Source organism: Archocentrus centrarchus, chromosome 24 (assembly GCF_007364275.1).
Source record: "Archocentrus centrarchus isolate MPI-CPG fArcCen1 chromosome 24, fArcCen1, whole genome shotgun sequence".
NCBI classification, from domain to species: Eukaryota; Metazoa; Chordata; class Actinopteri; order Cichliformes; family Cichlidae; genus Archocentrus; species Archocentrus centrarchus.
This window is the reverse complement of record NC_044369.1, coordinates 7724456-7741940: the sequence shown is the minus strand read 5'-3', so window position 1 is coordinate 7741940 and position 17485 is coordinate 7724456. Positions and strand designations below refer to the sequence as shown.

The following is a 17485-nucleotide window of genomic DNA, read 5'->3' as shown; positions in this document are numbered from 1 at the left end:
ATTTATTCACTGAATTCAGCCTTTACACCAACTGTATACTGTCAGTATAAGGTTGATATAAACAGTATGCTGTCAGTTTAGGGGATGGAAATCAGTCAAGATAGCTCGTGAAATACTGGGTTACACCTTGTTGAATTAACTTCATCCACCAAGAGCGGTAAAGGAGAGCAGCAGCACAGGACAACTTATCACAGCCTGTACATTGGATTCAAGTACACATAGTCAAGGTAAAGCCAGTTTGTACGCTCTAGTTATGAATCTCTGTTTAATCCTTCATTTGCTTCGGCTGTGATGGAAGCAAATAAGCTCAGATTATTTGCATGCAGCACATACAGAGAAAGAAACATCATTGTGAAATACAGAAATGACAACTGGTAAAACTAGATTATGATTCTATTGTGTGGCTGTCTGATCACAATCACAACCAAATGAAAGGACAATTAAATGTCAGATTAAACAAAAAGACATGTTTGCTTTGTTGAAAAAAAAAAAATGCTACACTTTCACTTTTTGATTCTAGCCTTGATGGCTGAATATCGTTTAAAATAGTAGCAAAGTGCTCAGTGGGGAAAATGATTTTGTGGTTGGAATTAGGTGGAATTCAAATGTCTATGACATCCTGAAACATAAAGTAACATCTTTAAATAGGCCATGGCTGACCAACTGGATTCATCCCTAAAAACATCCGTGGCTGCCGGCTGCTTAGCGACACCTGTACCAGGTAGAACTACAAAACCAGTCAGTACATATGTCTCCTTTGCATTCTGCCATGGTAACAGCTCTGATATCATCAGTCAGAAGTTGAGTCAGGGACAACACATACCTGAGCGAGGACGTCCAGTTTCCTTCGTGTCATTTTAAGGAGAAACTTGTTTACCTGGTGAGTGGGAAATTATATGTTTTATTTAATCACAGAAGCACTTGATGTTGAAGTTGTCTGATTTTTTGATGCTAAAGAAGTCTTATTCCTGGAGGAAATAGGATCATAATAACTGAATGTGAGAATATTTGTGAAAGTAAAAGTCCTGAATTCAGTATCATGTTGTTGTTGGAGTATTTTGCATTATTATGAGTATCATATCAAAGGTAAAAGTATTACCACTGCATAATTATACCTGCCTTTTATGACTGCTGCTCCATTTAAATCCTTCTAATCAGCTGTAGTTTTGTTTTTATATAACATGTCATGATGTAAAAAAAGAAAAAAGTTATATGATTAAATTCTGAATTTAACTTTATGCCATGAACCTGTGCACTGTGCTTAACACTGAGAAACACTGTATGATGCTGGGGCATTGTGTGCTTGAATTGTTTCGTGTCTTCTAAAGCTCAAACATCAAACATATGTAGTCTTTAGATTTTATCAGAGATTTTTATCTTTGAGAGATGTTTGTACAGCTGTGGTTCACCTGTAAACCTGATGAACTGCATTCTTCTTTACAGTCTGGTGGTATATAAAGATGCCCTGTAGTTGATGCAGATATAACCCGGAGTGAGGACGTCTGATCTCTTTTGCACCATTTAAAGGTGAAATTGTCGAAGCTTCTTGTCTTCTAAAGTTCAAACATGAAACATATGTTTCCTTTGGATTTTCATCTAACCATCATCACTATAACCAGAAACTGCAGAAACTTTTTAATCTGAAACAGATAATTTTTTTTAATTGTAAAACAGCTGATTGAAAGTCACATGATTCACTGAGGCTGACCGAGGGAGTCCTTTCACCTCTGCACCATTATAAGGAGAAATTCATTCACCTGGTAAGTGGGAAAATAATATGTTTTATTTCAGTGTAGAAGTACTGATTCTTGACATTGAACTAATGTAATTTTTTATGCTTCAGTGATATTCTTGACAAAAATAGGATCGCATTAACTGAGTGAATGCCATGATGTGTGGTTTCTGGTTTACCAGAGGGAGTAATACTAAAAACAATTAAGACAATGGCTGCATTCCATTTAGAGGAAAGCAGCCATTGTTACTGTTCATGCACTTCAACAGAGTTGTTCAAGGGCTGTAGCACATTAAATTAGAGAAATACAATTTTATTGCTCCGGTCACTGCTCTGTAAACGGCTAATCGCAGGTTTTTAGGAGCATCAAAAGAGACCATAAGTTTATCCTTCTTCCATCTGAGCTCAGATCTTAATTTAAAGCTCACTGTTAGATGGTATCATGGCTTCATTGCCTCTCAATGACTCCTCTCTGTGAAAACATTGTAACCTAACAGGTCCTTAAAGCAGAGTGCATGTTTTCATCATATAGAACTTGCAATGTTTATTAACATGTGCACCTCCTGTATCTCCAAATAACCACAATATTCCCACCATGCAGGTAAACTGAAATAGAAGCTCCTGAGCTAGTAAATGAGAGTCAAATCAGAGTCTGATAACATCGACACAAACTTCAGGTGAGGTCACACTCAGTCAGATTATCAAATGATCCACCAGTTTGATTTAAATCAAACTTAAAGCTGGGTGATAAATCAAAAGAACACTTGTAGCAGACTTTGGACTGCCATGTTGAACAGTGCTCTCCACCAGCACCAAAACCACCACAAACGGCAGTGCAAGTCCACAGTAGAAGATTTTAAAATTTTTTACATGCTGTTTGGATTGTTTCCTGTTAGAAAAATACTTTGGGTTAAAATACACCCCTTTAAAACAGAAAATGTTTCTTAATTTGGACTTTATTCATTCAAATTGCTAGACTGCTCATTTTTTTTGCTTGACTGCTCCTCCAAACTGAAAGGAGCCAGTTGAAGTGGTTCAGACATCTGACTAGGATTCCTCCTGGGCACATCTTTGGTGAGGTGTTCTCGGTAAGTCCAGAGAACACGGAGCAAACCCAACACATGCTGGAGAGATTATATCTCTCAGCTGGCCTGGAAACACCTTGTGTGTGCCCCCGGATAAGCTGTAGAAGGTGGTTATGGCTTCTGGACCTGGCCCTGGATAAGTGGAAGAAAAAGGATGATTGGCTGTATAAAAGTTTCAACCATCTAACTGTTGATTTGAGGTGAGGTTGAAAAATTTGGAGGTAGTCCTTCTTTAGTTCATCCACTTTTCATAATGTATTACTTTCAAAACAGTCCCAGAAGATGATGCTACCACCACCAGGCTTGACAGCTCATACAGTATTCTTAGGTTTGAAAGCCTCATCTTTACTCCTCCAAACATAACTCTTGTCATTATGGAAAAATAGCTCAGTCTTTGTCTCATCAAAATCTTCTACAGAAGGCATTTGGCTTGTCCATGTGGACATGCTAAAAATTTCAGCTGAGTTTGATGGTGTCAATTTTGAAGAAGGAGCTTCTTTCTTGGTCAGCACCCTCTGAGTTCACTGCAATGTAAACCTCACTTCACTGTGGACAGTAACGCTGGTGTTCCAGCGGTTTCCAGTTCATGGCAGGTTTGCACCTTGGTGCTTCCTGGGTTGTTCCTGAACATCTTGACTAATTTCCTCTCATCTGAGGGTGACAATTTGGCTCTTCTTTTAGAACTTGGCAAAGTGGTGACACATCTGTATAACATGTACTTACATAAATTGTTTGAACTGATGATCTTGGAATCTGTATTTTTTTTAGAAATGGCTCCACGAGACCTTCCCAAGGTTAAAACTTCAATTCTCCTTCTTAGATCTTCACTGAGTTCCTTAGAGTTTCCCATTGTCCTGCTGGCAAAGAGAAACTACCAGTTGTAGTCAATCATGATCACGAACTAGAAGTTAATAGATGAAGATAAGATCTATGCTGTATAATCATTCTACTCTGGAAAAAGAACAGTTCAAATAAATCATTAAAAGCCCCAAATTACCCTGACATTCATGCAAGCGTATGTAATCTTCAGACTTCTGACCACAACTGTGTGCGTGTGAGTGTGTGTGTGTGTGTGTGTGTGTGTGTGTGGACATGTTCACCTGACCCCTCTGGATGTTATACCACGTTTCCATTAGTACCTACTCAGTGCGGGTCGACTCGACTCGGCACGATCCGCCACCGTTTTGTTTTGTTTCCATTACAATTGAGGACCACGTTAATGTGGGTTAATGTATATATTGTTAAATGTGTTATATATATATATATATATATATATATATATATATATATATATATATATATAAAATGCATTTAACACTGTATCAGTGCATTGGTGTAATAACTGTGGTGTGTTTGTGCTGCAGACTGAGCGTGGACCAGGAGTGAACAACAAGCCCCACAACAGCTGAGGGAGAAGGAACCCTGAATGCTCCGCTCAGTGCTGAGAGAGGCAGAGAGGAAATTTTCCAGCAGGACAAACCAGGACCTCAGAGGAACACGACGTCCTCTGTTTCAAACTATGGCCAGTTTAGATCCCACACATGAAAACTTACGTATAGCTAATCTGAACATACGCAGTCAGAGAAACAAGATTCCTGACATTCATCACATATTAACACGTGATAAAATACATGTGTTAGCCCTCACTGAAACTCATTTAGACAACAACGTTGACAACACCAAACTACAAATAAAGAATTACAAGTTGTTCAGGAAGGATAGAAATAAAGGTCAGAGGTCACGTGGGAAAGATGGAAGGATGTGTAGGGGTAGTGGTGGTGTAGCTCTCTATATTCAAGATCACATTCCAGTTAAAAAACTGTCTTTCTTAAATCTGTCTGATGAAGAAATTATCTGGGTTGAGATTTACCTGCCACATACTAAACCGGTTTGGGTAGGATGTTGTTACTGCCCACAAAAATCCAAAGAAGAGTATCTGAAAAAACTTTGCATAATAAAGAAGGTGTCAGAGGAAGGCCAAACAAAAAAAGACATTTTCCTGCTGGGTGACTTTAACATTGATTGGTTCTCAAATTCTCAAAAAAAGAAAATTGAGCGTTTCTCTGCTGAGTGTGGTTTGAAGCAGATAGTTAACACTGAAACCAGGCTCCAAAATTGTATCGACCACATTTATACAAATATTCCAGAGCTGTGTGACACTCCAACCTCAACCATCACAGGCTGTAGTGATCATAATCTTGTTACTGTCACTGTAAACAAAAGAATTGTACCTGAAAAGATAATCACTCAGAGGTCATACAGACAGTTTAATGAAGACAATTTCATCAGAGATATTAAGACAGCTGCCTCTGAGCTGAGCAAAGTAAAGAATGAATGTGACCCTGAGAAGGCTTTAAGCAAGTTTACTGACACCTTTATGCCAATAGCAGACAGACATGCTCCGTTACAGAGGAGCACAACCAACAGTCATGATGCACCCTGGTGGGGCAACAATATAACACATTTAATATTACGAAGAGATGAAGCAAAAAAGAATAAACACACAGAGGAAGCAAAGAAATTACACAAAAAGATTTTAAAGAAGTTCAGAAACAGAAAGAAGTAAATGTACACACTGAATCTGAGGAGCTGGATGCACCCACAGATCTCCTTAATGACTATTATCAGTATTATACTGATAAATCTCAATGTGTGAGTCATGTAGACCTGCCTTTGCCAAGGATCATGCAAAACAACCAGTGTTCATTCAGTTTTGTGACAGTTGATGATGACGAGGTTAGGGAATTGTTAGAGTCACTCCCAGAGTCTGAGACTCCTGGTGCAGATGAAATAGATGCTAAACTGCTAAAAATCGCAGCTCCATACATCTCTGCTCCCATATGTCACATTCTGAACAGATGCATCATCTCTGGTGTGTTTCCATCTCAGTGGAAAAAATCCAAAATATTACTAGTTTCAAAGAGGTTAAACGCTGATTTCAGGCCAGAAAGTGTCCTTCCTGTTTTAAGTCAGATCCTGGAGAAAGTTCTCATACAGCAGATGAAGCAGTACTTTCATGAGATCAACCTGTTCACTCATCATCAAAACACTCTTGATGATATGAGACATGACTGGCTCACAGCATCTCACAATGAGAAAGTAGTAGGAGCTGTATTCCTGTATTTAAATTCCTTCTTTGACACCATCAGTCCTGATCTGCTGGTTGCCAATTTGAAATGTTATAATTTTTCAGATCCAGCTCTTTCTTTGATGAGAAGTTTTCTCTCTGACAGAAAACAGAAAGTGTACTACGATGGCTGTACTTCTCACTGGAGAAAGATAGACTGTGGTCTTCCACAAGGAAGTTGCCTGGCTGACTTCCTGTTCTCTGTTTATACAAATTCATTTCAAACAGATCTTCTGTTGTTATGTGTGGCAGAGACTTGATAATATATCAGTCAGCTGATAACTATGAGGAGTTAAAGAATGTGTGGAGAGATGATTTATGAGCTCTGAGTCAGTGGATCAAAGCCAACAAAGATGGCAGCTGATACTCATGAACTCCTCAGATCCATACCACACCTGAATGTAAACCAATTGATTCAGATGAAAGTATTTTGAGTTATAATACAGGACCAGCGTGTCTCCTAGTCAGAGCATTTTAATAACATTTAAGAAAATAAAAAAACTGTTACTGAGATTAGGTTAATTGGTAATTCTAAATTGCCCATAGGTGTGAATGTGAGTGTGAATGGTTGTCTGTCTCTCTGTGTTAGCCCTACGACAGGCGGGTGACCTGTCCAGGGTGTACCCTGCCTTGTCTAGTTTCAGTTAAGGTGGAATTTCTTTTCCTCTATAGTTTTGTTTTGTTTGTTGTTTTGACCTTTGTTTTCTCTTAACTCCATTTATGAGCTGTAAACTGGCAATAAAAGATTTGAGACTGCTTTAGTGATTAAATGAGTTTCCTTCCTTTCTTCCTTCCTTCCAGATAGAGGAGCTGGCTTAGAATTGAAAAACAGAAAACTAAATTCCTGGGTTTCAGCTCTTTCTTTGACATCACCAAATTGAAATCTTACAGTTTTTCAGATCCAGCTCCTTCTTTAATAAATAGTAAATCTAATCATCATCACTTTAAATTTAAATTGATCTCTCCTACACTTGAGTTGACCACGAAGGTCACAGCCTCCTCCTTCACCAGACCAACACATTGCTGTACACCACACTTTGTTTTGCAAGATGTTTCACAATAGCATAACTTCAGAAACACATCATGTATAGAGCCAATATCTGATAAAAAAAAAAATCGAAACTAAATGAGGATATTACATAGAAATTTTTAGTTTATCAAATGTCACTAGTCCTTACCTTTGTAAACCTCTTATCTTCTCTTTCTTACATCTTTCTCCATCTCTGAGTTTTGCACACTGACGTTTTATCCCACCTGGAAAACACAGCTGTAAACTTAACTTCAAACTCAGACACACTGTGTGACAAAAACTCCCCAGAAGCAGTTTGTTTCGTAACATTAAGCGGTTTGAAAAGTTGCATTTGAAATTATCTGCCACATTACTGATTATGCTCGGTCCTGTTCTCTACACGGTGAAGTACCGGGACCACAACTTTATTAACAACAGCATGAAAGCACCAATGAGATGAGAAGCGAAAGGGAATACGGTGAAGGTGTAAGAGGGTTGGTGTCATTACTTCAGTGAGCGAATATTACCATGCCATCAACTGGGAGCAACTTCAGACTGCCGCTTACTAAATTATTTTTTATAACATCTTTCAGGCAACTTGTATTGTATTTATCCTGATTAAATGCTACACTGCGAGCTTCTTCCACAAAACAAAACAAAACACTGCGTCGCAGTCACTGTGCTAGAACCTGTCTCCATCATGGCCGCCTTCAGGGCACAGTTTCAATGAAACCGCTGTAAAATGCAGACACTGCCCCGCGCATGCGCAGTGCTGGTGGCTTAGTGGGTCGGAGTCTCGCGCAACTTGCAGGGGCAACAGTCGGGGTTATAGCAACGGAAAGCCCATCAGCAGAAACAACGGGACGGCGGCTTCCTCAGTGAGTAACAACAACTTTACTGAAAATGGCCTTCCACAGGGCCCAGTCTGTGCTGTCTGACCGTCTCTGTGACTCTTTCACGGGATTAAGTCTCCAGCCGTCCCGTAGGTGACAGCCAGCCGCTCGCTGGTAACGTGCGTGTGTGTATTATCGAAAAGGCCTCCAGAGGGGGGTAACGTTAGCTTGGAAAAGTCGCGTTTTCAGTTACTCTCGGATGTGTTCTAAGTTAGCTGGTACAAGTGTGAGGAAATTAAATAAGCTGGAGAAATGGGCTTATTTAAAACAACAGAAGCCAAACACCCACGGAACCCCACCACCAGCGGTGGTCACGACAAGGTGAGCAGTTAGCCGGGAGCTAGCTGAGCGGTGAGAGGCAGCGGTGAAACGGTTGTAACGTCAACTGTCAAAACACCGAGCTGGAGCCGTGAGACCGACCGACAGCGGCAGCAAAGTTCAGCCGTTAACCGTGGTTCATAACTATTATATTACCACAGGTTTATGGCCTGCTTAGACCAGACTATAAAATGCAAAACTACCTCTGCTGATAATAAAAGTGCAGTTTTATCAGATTTATCTCATTATCTGATTAAAGACCTATTGACAAAGGACCCTTTGAAATCTCTGAAATACGGTATTATTCCATAAGTGCTTCCGTATAAAATATGAAATTATTGTTAGTTAATTTTTAATTAGGAACATTTTATGCTGTGTTATTTAATTGTTTGTAACATTTTTCCTCCAGTAGATCAGACGTTAGTGGACCACAAAACAAACCAGTGCAATCACTTTATAGGTTAATCTATCAACATAATTTAGTCGTAACTTCGTATTTCATATGTGATAAATCAATATTAGAAAGGTAATTACTAACTAAAGCCTTAAAATACATTTATTTTAAAGCTTTGGTTAATAAATAAACCTGAACGCCTTCAGATATCTCTGCTAGAGAGAGGAAGGACAAGTGTTGTTAGCCTTCAGCAAATGTTACAAGAAATCTGAAAATGCAACTATCATGACATACTAAACCAGCAGTTTGTCTGCAGACAGCTTTCATTTGAATTTAGTTGTGCTGCTTCTGTGAAAAATGGATGGGAACAACTAAAACCACATCTATTCTTTACATTTAAACCATTCAAACAGGTGGTTTCATGGAAAGACCATCACTGGCCTGAAGTTTCATCCATACATATTTTTCTTGTAATTTTTTAGAGTATTCTTGATCAGTAGTTCACCAACTTTTCTGAAGGTTAAAGTTTTTCTTTGGACATTGGCTGCTTTTTCACAAATTTTCAGTCCAGTCTGTGTACCTGACCATTTTCAGAAAAATGTCTTTTTGTTTGTTAAGCCACTTAACATTGACCTATGAATCATTCAAACATAAAACACACACCTAACTCAAGGGATGAACCAGTGTTGTGTCTACATATAAACAACTTAGTAAAGAATCAGAATCACTAGTCCACTTAAGCCTCTTTCTTGTGTATGCATGTCTGTTCTTTATGTGTGTATTGTGGTGCTCCCAAAGCATTTAAATCTTCACACAAGTGGATCTGTTAGGTATTAAATGATACTAACTGGTGATATAATTTGGGTTGATTATTAATCTAAATATAGATCAATCAGATTAGTGTCCAAAAGTACCATCAGACAAGAAGTCACAAGCTGAATAATGTTACATAGCTTTAGTGATCAATCAGTCTGTACTCAAGTTTTGATGGCTGTGACAGCAGGTGTGTTTATGAAGTATCCTTACATGTCTCACCTGACTATGACTTAAGCTTCATTTCCTTTCATGACCTAAAAATTGTGGCCAGCTCGGGTGTCATTTTAGCTGTGCTGATAAGAAATAAATACAGCTGTGAGTTGTTGTAGTGTCGTGTAACTATTGAATAATTTGCCTCACAGGTTGCAGTGACCTAAATGTTGTTTGAATAACTGTCCACTTTGCATAATGAGTGGGTGAAAGAGTCACAGAGCAGACCTCATTATTTCACTGATTACAGTTCACAGAGTAGCTGAACTATTTTAAATGAGGACTCTCTGTGTTCAGACACTGAAATACTGGAATATCTGGCTGATTCACTGGCTGTAGACAGGAAGTGATTGTTCGGCACAACATCTCATATTGTGTTTACTTTGGAGGCCGTCAACTCACAGGACATGCTGTGGTATTGTTGGATTTTTCCTTATCTCATACTGTCAGTGTGATGTGTTGCTGCTGGGTTGGTTTTTATGTTTGTTTGACACACCTACAGGCGGTCTGAACTGCGATGGGCAAAGCATGTTGAACCTGGGCTAACAGGATTAACTGGGCAGGGATTAGAGGCCCGGCCTCAGTTTTTCTGTGACATGTCCCTCTGTAACCCCTGCTAGGGGGTAAACTTCATGACCTTTCAGTTAAAGGCAGAGGTGTTACAGTTGTTATGATTTGTAGTTTTTTTTTTGTTTCGGATTCTGTTCAGTTTCGGTCCATTTCTATTGTGGGTGAAAATTTTTTGTTTTGTTTTGTTTCAAAATAATGTTTTTTGCATGTCTAAACCCACTTTGATCTTTAAATTGTAATGCACATGTCCATCCATCCATCCATCCATTCGCTTCCGCTCATCCTGTTAAGGGTCGCGGGGGGGCTGGAGCCTATCCCAGCTGTCATAGGGCGAGAGGCGGGGTACACCCTGAACAGGTCGCCAGCCTGTTGCAGGGCGTAATGCACATGTAATGAGGCATATTAAATATAGAATAGAATGCTTTTAGATTAGATGAAACTTTATTAATCCCTTTAGGAAGATTCTGTCAGGGATATTTACTATTTTCTGGCGGGCCATTAATCATAGCCACATGAAATCATCTCGGCCCTTGAGTTTGACACGTGCTCTACATAATACTCTTTTTTTGTCTCCAGGTCTTTCTATAAGGTGGTCAAGCACAACCCAGTTCTTAACAGTACACACCAACACACACCCAGCACAAGTGAGTAAATGCATGCTATTATATATTCTATTATGAAGCAAGTTAACTTGAGCCTCATTTTTATTTTTTTCCTCACTTCTGCCTCCTTGAAAAAGCATACATGCAGGGCTAAAACATGAAGATGGAGATGTAATAGGTCATTCGGAATTACCAGACGGTGCCTGTGTTGTCCATCATTCTGTACTTAAGTAGTACAGGTACTTGTGTTAAAAAATACTCTGGTAAAAGTTGAAGTACTGCATTTAGTGAATGAATCTAAGCATTGTCAGCTTCAATTAAAAGTCATCTCTGCTAGACTTGATGTAACCTGACTGATGACAAACACCTCTGCTGCTGTGGACCGACAGAGCGTTACTGTAAATACAGTACAGCAAACTAACCTGTTTATCCTGCACTAAACTGCAGTATAGTCATGCAAGCTTTGAATAGCATAAAGTTATTATACCTCAGTTTGTTTTTCAGGATGTTTCACAGTATGAAAAAACATAACTTCACATCATATACAGATCCAAGATCTGATTTTTAAAAAAGAGGACATTACAAGAAAGCTTTAAGTTTTCACTTTATCAGACGTTGCTGAGCAGTCCTTACTTTTAAATATAAGCTCTTTTCTTCCTCTCCTGTCCTCTAAATAATAGGGTTTTATCATTTCATGTATGCGATAAGCCTCGCTAATGGAGGCTACTCCAGCAGGACTGGCTTTTGTGTGTTTTTGTTCCTCCATTTAGGCTCAGATTGATTTGATGTTTGAAGGTGCACAGTGACCAGAAAAAAGCTTCCCTTCGATGTTAAACCTAAAGTAACAAGCCTGTTTTGAAAATGTAAGGAGTAGAAAGTAAAGATATTTGGGTAGGGAGTAAAAGTAAAAAGCGGTCAGAAAAATAAATACTTAAGTAAAGTACAGATACCTGAAAAATCTCCTTAAGTACAGTACTCCTTGTAGTTCGTTACTTCCCACCTCTGGCAAAAAGCAAAAGAATTCCATAAACATGCCTCTTATTGCCATTCTGACTGTAGAGCATTAAGTGTATACACATATTCTCATTTATATATGGTCACTTAGTTTTATATTATATAAATATAAAAAAGTTTACATTAATCAGATGTGTGTGTGTGTTTGTGTGCGTGTGTGTGTGTGTAGCAGGAGGATGGCGGTGAATGTCTACTCCACCTCTATGACCATAGAGAACCTGAGTCGCCATGACATGCTGGCATGGGTCAATGACTCTCTACAGCTCAGCTACACAAAGATCGAGCAGCTGTGTTCAGGTAAGCACACGGTTTTCATGAAAAAGCTTCAAATTAAAGTCAAACCACTGAGCAAAAGAAGCGCTTTTGCAGTGTGTTACAGTAACATCCAATACAACAGCCTGCACCCCTTGTCTAGGTCTGGGAGATTTTGTTGTGTTTTACACAGTGATCCAGTGGGTGGAGTTAGGCTGGGTGTGAAGGTACTCTCTAAACTAAATGTTTTTCTTCACTTTCTGTTTCTGGTGTGTTTTTCCAGGCTCTGCTTATTGCCAGTTCATGGACATGCTGTTTCCAGGCTGCATATTGCTGAAGAAGGTCAAGTTCAACGCAAAACTGGAGCACGAATACATCCACAATTTCAAGGTCTTACAGGCTGCATTCAAGAGAATGAGTGTGGACAAGGTGGGAGCAGAAAACCAACTGTTATTTGTTCTTATGATTTCAGGCTAATGATACAGTGCCATCATATCCGAAAAAATACAATTTTTTTAGCGTCTATGAATGCATCCTAAGTCAGTGTATATTGTTTTACAGGCTAAATGGCATTGCCTCTAATTGTACTATAGATAGTTTTTAATTGTACTATAGATAAAGTTGTCTTTTTTATTGTTATGAATATTAATTTTTTGGAACGTTTGCCTTGACAGACAAAAGAGCAGTGAGGAAAGGCAATAACATGTTAACTATCTTAAAGATGAGTGCTGGAGTTTCTCACTCTGTTCCTGTAGTGTGGGCTTTCTTGACATTTCAAGAATGTGTTTTGCCACAGTTATCTTTGCTCCTGCTATTTAAAAACATTTCACTGTTTACTTCGCTTACTGTTGATTATAGCAGTTCCAGTAACAGTCCTTCCTCCTGTTTCCTCTTTGTCCTTCTCAGATCATCCCTGTGGAGAAGTTGGTGAAGGGGAAGTTCCAGGACAACTTTGAGTTCCTTCAGTGGTTTAAGAAGTTTTTCGACGCCAACTATGACGGGAAAGAATACGACCCCCTGCTGACACGGCAGGGCCAGGAAGGAACGCCGCCTCCGCCTAATCCAGGTATAACCCATGTATTACTGTGTGCGAATTTAAACCCTTCATTTCACTGCTCTCACCTCTTCATGCAACCACATCCCCACCTTTAACCCAGGTAAACCCATTCATCCCAAACCTAAAAGGCTCTCTCGCTCAGGTAACATCCCCTCCATGCAGCATGTGTGTGCAGTGCGAGTTACTTGGTTTATGGCTTGCTCTATTCTGGCTGGTTGTGGGCAGCATTTGGGGCTCTGATCATCTCTCTTTCATTCTTAAGTGGATCAATTCTTGTCTTATTACAATTTTAGTTTTTTCCCAGCATGTATGGTGTTAATAATGGGAAAAGCTACAAGGAAATATCCAAGATTGTAGGTCATCATGGGCTTCATGAAGTTTTTGCCCTATTTTGGTGAGCACAGCCTCAGTTTCCTGTTGTTAGCTGACAGGAGTGGTATCCAGTGTGGTCTTCTGTTGCTGTAGCCCATCTGCTTCAAGGTTCAATGTGTTGTGCTTCAGAGATGCTCTTCTGCATCTCTGAAGCACAACACGCTCTGAGTTTCTGCTGCCCTCCAGCTTGAAGCACTCTGGCCATTCTCTCTACTCTGACCTCCGGCATCAACAAGGCATTTCCAGTGAGAACTGCCGCTCACTGGATAGTTTCTGTTTTTTGGACCATTCTCTGTAAACTCTAGAGATGGTGTGGGAAAATCTCAGATCAGCAATTTCTGAAATACTCAGACCAACCGATCTGGCGCCAACAACTGTGCAATGTTCAAAGTCGCTTTGATCAACTTTTTTCCCGATTCTGATGCTTGGTTTGAAGCAGGTCATCTTGACCATGTCTACATGCCTGAATTCATTTGAGTAGCTGCCATGTGGTTGGCTGATTATTGTTAGCATTAATGAGCAGTTGAACTCGTATACCTAATAAAATGAGTAGTATATGGATGTTAATTCTTAGTCAAACTACAATGTGTTAAACATCAGAGCTGCACAGCAGCCTGTGTTCTCTGAGGTTTGTTATTTTATGGTGAGTCAGCATTAAAAACAGAGTTCCAAACCAGGCGTATGCAGGCATGACCAACAGTAATATATCTTAAAGTGGACCATTATGGGGGCTTTAAAGGATCCTGAATATAAATCTGTGGGAGGATTATGCCCCACCGCTGCCCCCCCAAAAAACAATCAACGGCTGAACCCTATTAGACAGTCATATTGTTTCATTGATGCAGACACAAAGTAGAGATTTGTGGCAGTTTCAGGTTCAGATATTGCTAGAGATAGCTGCCAATTAGTAAACTTACTTCTAGAAGGACTTAGCTCTAAATCATACTTTGGGTCATGTTTACATATGTGAAAAGTGAGTAAAGCATGAGCCACTGGACAGGCAGGAGTGACTGAAAACTGAAGACTGAAAATTTGAATGCAGACACTCTTGGGGTTTGGAGTTAAGGGCTGAAGAAATGATTAGATTTATGGATATATGTGTAAACATTTGCTTGTGTCGTTTAGGTCCCATGAGAACATCTCCCACAGCACCAAAGAGTGTCCCCACCCCACAGAGGCAGATAGCAGCAGCAGCCCGGAGGAACCCTCCTGTGACACGTAATGGAGGAGATGCTGAGCTCATAGAGCTCAACCAGCAGGTATCACTGCCCTGATTGCTTTCCCAAGAAAACACTGTAAGCTCCTGTGCAGCTCTCACATCAAAATTGCATAAATTAATCAAACCCTTCAGCATTCACGAAGGTGGTGGTGATTTGGAAGTGTCTCAGAAATCGCTTTTCTACCAAATGTCAGTAGTTTCAACTTTGAGCCTAGAAATTTTGTGCTGCCAGCTTTTTGGCAGTGAGACCAATCTTTGAAGTGGTTATTTGATTCAGCACCAGCAATGTGTGGGGAAAGGTTAAGAGTATTGGAAATGTTGGCTTACGTGTCCTGCTGAAAATACTGAAAAGGTTTCCCATAATGAAATAGTCATCACAAGGTCAGAGTTCCTCATGGTAAAATCAGGATGCAGTGATTTATGGACTGAGTCAACAAATTTTCACATCCTGTCAGTTCATTGAGGACATTAGCATACTGAATTTATGCATACTTTTTTTTTTTGTCCTGAAAGTCTGCAGCTTTGTGAGCATGTTATCTCTTCTGTATTGTATCTATTTGTTCTTTTATTTTGAATGTCAGACCACTTTGCTGTTTCAGCTGTCTCATCATTTCTCTTCTTCTGGTTGTAGGTGCTCGACCTGAAGATGACCATAGACGGGCTGGAGAAGGAGAGGGACTTCTACTTTGGGAAGCTGAGAGACATTGAGCTCATCTGTCAGGAGCACGAAAGTGAAAACAACCCAGTCCTCAGCAAAATCATAGACATACTGTATGCTACAGAGGTAAATACAAGCCAGAGTGTTTACTTACATGCATGAAGTGCAGCACAGATCAGCAATTTGAGTGGGTGGACTGGGCTCAGTCTTTCCTAAAATATCTTGCGATAATATACAGGAAACCAGGCGATGTTTTTACTGGTTATTAGAAAATTAATTTCCCACAGTATTCAGTTTTCTTCCTTATCTTCCTTACTGAAGGTATCACATACTTATGTCACCTGCAAAAAGTGAGAGCTGTTGTGTTGTTGCTGTTTGACAGAATATTCAAGTGTTTGAATAGTCAAATGTTTATCAGGGAAAATCAGCTTCCGTTCGGACTTAATCTGCACTGCTGGCTGAAAATCTGAACATTTGTCATGCATGTTTTCCCAGGTAATCAGCTAATTATAATTCCTGTAATTCCTGATTCTGGAATTTTAAACATTTTAGGGTGATCTGCACCATGCCTGAGAAAAGTCCAGTTTGTTTAACTTATGTGAATGCTGTGCAGGCTGTGGTGAGGTTCAAATAGACTCGGGCATGTAGTGCCCACACAGACCTCTGATGCCTCTTAAATTACAGCTGTGACAATAATGTGTGACAATAATGATAATTATGATTAATAGATCTCTAGGACATGAGAGAGGGCAGCTTGTCACCGCTTTCAAAAATGGCTCCAGTTAAACCACAAGATGCATAAAATCACAGACTTTAGTGTGTTCTGTATGAGTGCTTTTCAAGTACTTCCTAAAACTAGCAAATGTGAGAGAGGTAGGGTTGAGATGCTGAGACAAACTCAAGTGTACTTGGGTACTTTTTGTTAAGTGGAGTGTGACTGGAAGCCAGTGAGGGAGTGGGGACAGGTGATGGCTATACTCTGCATGACACAAGACCCATGTCAGAGAGATTCAAAAATCATTTTACACATAAAATAGACTTAAAGACTGTAGTGTTAACAGAAAAATCTCACAGTCTGCCTGTTAGTGAGGACCTGTTATATGTCATCATTATTGTCCTATAAAACTGTATTTTACTACTTTGTCTAATCCAGCATTTTGTACTTAAATCTGATTAGATTGATACAAAATTAGAAAGCAGCTTGTCTGTATGATTTAAAGCACCTCAGTGAGGTACAAAGAGGTCAGAGTAAATGGCTGTGTATTATAGTGCCTCAAGGAGGAAGTCTTTAAAAATAATGAGATTATGAACAAATGTAGGAAAAAACTGTCATAAAATGACACCCAGCTGGAAAAGCCTGAAACACTGACATTATCTGTCTTTTCAGGAGGGATTTGCACCACCAGAAGATGAGGAAATTGATGAAGGAGCACGGGGAAACCAGGAGGAGTACTGAGCTCTTCCTCTCCTCTTTATCACCGTCATCACCACTCAACCTCTCATCCTTTAATCTGACCATAATTGTCATTTTTGCCCCCCCTTTTTTTTCTCCTCTAATTAGTTTAACATTTTGCAGACTCCCTTACTTCTCCCCTCTTATCCACGGCTGTCCATCTCCATGACATCTTTGTAGTACAGCCTAGCTTCCTTCCCAGACTCTTACAAGCAAAGGACATTTAACCCAGACCGGTCTGGACTCGGACCCAGCAGCCTGGCTTGGCTTACTTGATTTGTTCTAACCCAACAGGACAGCTGCACTGCGGGGCTTCTCCATCCTGCTGGTGTGTCGCAGGTTTACGGATAACAGCAGTGAGATTTTAGGGATGCAGCACTGGAGTGCTATGAATCTGTCTGAGGAGGCAGGTCACTTTCTCCCATCGTGCACTCTGATTGTTGACCACACATGGACACACACGTTGATCAGGGTTCTCTGCTGAGTTTATATATGAAACCACACAATGTTTTCCACATAATGTGATCAGTTTTAGGAGATTTTGGCAGGAAGTGTCTCAAACTGAGATTATAAAAAGGCATTTAGCCTCTCCAGAGAGTGGCCTATGTGCCAAATATGGTGACACATGTGAACGTTTAGCCCACAGACATATCACAGACTTTGAACTGCTCACATGTACGACATAAAAAAAAAAAAAAAAGAAA

At 39.8% G+C, this 17485-nt stretch overlaps 1 protein-coding gene across 6 annotated transcripts; it reads left to right on the top strand.

Annotated features, from left to right (window-relative positions):
* Window positions 1–7714: 7714 nt before the first annotated feature.
* LOC115774425 (microtubule-associated protein RP/EB family member 3-like) lies at window positions 7715–17485 on the top strand. Of its 6 annotated transcripts, none has more exons than XM_030721707.1 (8): window positions 7715–7831; window positions 10731–10798; window positions 11943–12067; window positions 12306–12451; window positions 12929–13088; window positions 14577–14710; window positions 15302–15454; window positions 16716–17485. In XM_030721707.1, the coding sequence occupies exons 3-8, from the start codon at window positions 11947–11949 to the stop codon at window positions 16782–16784; spliced, it is 783 nt and encodes a 260-aa protein (XP_030577567.1). In that variant the 5' UTR covers window positions 7715–7831; window positions 10731–10798; window positions 11943–11946; the 3' UTR covers window positions 16785–17485. The 6 variants fall into 6 exon arrangements, with proteins under 6 accessions (XP_030577567.1, XP_030577564.1, XP_030577568.1 ...); XM_030721704.1 differs by having other exon boundaries at window positions 11940–12067; XM_030721709.1 differs by lacking the exon at window positions 7715–7831 and adding an exon at window positions 7858–8167.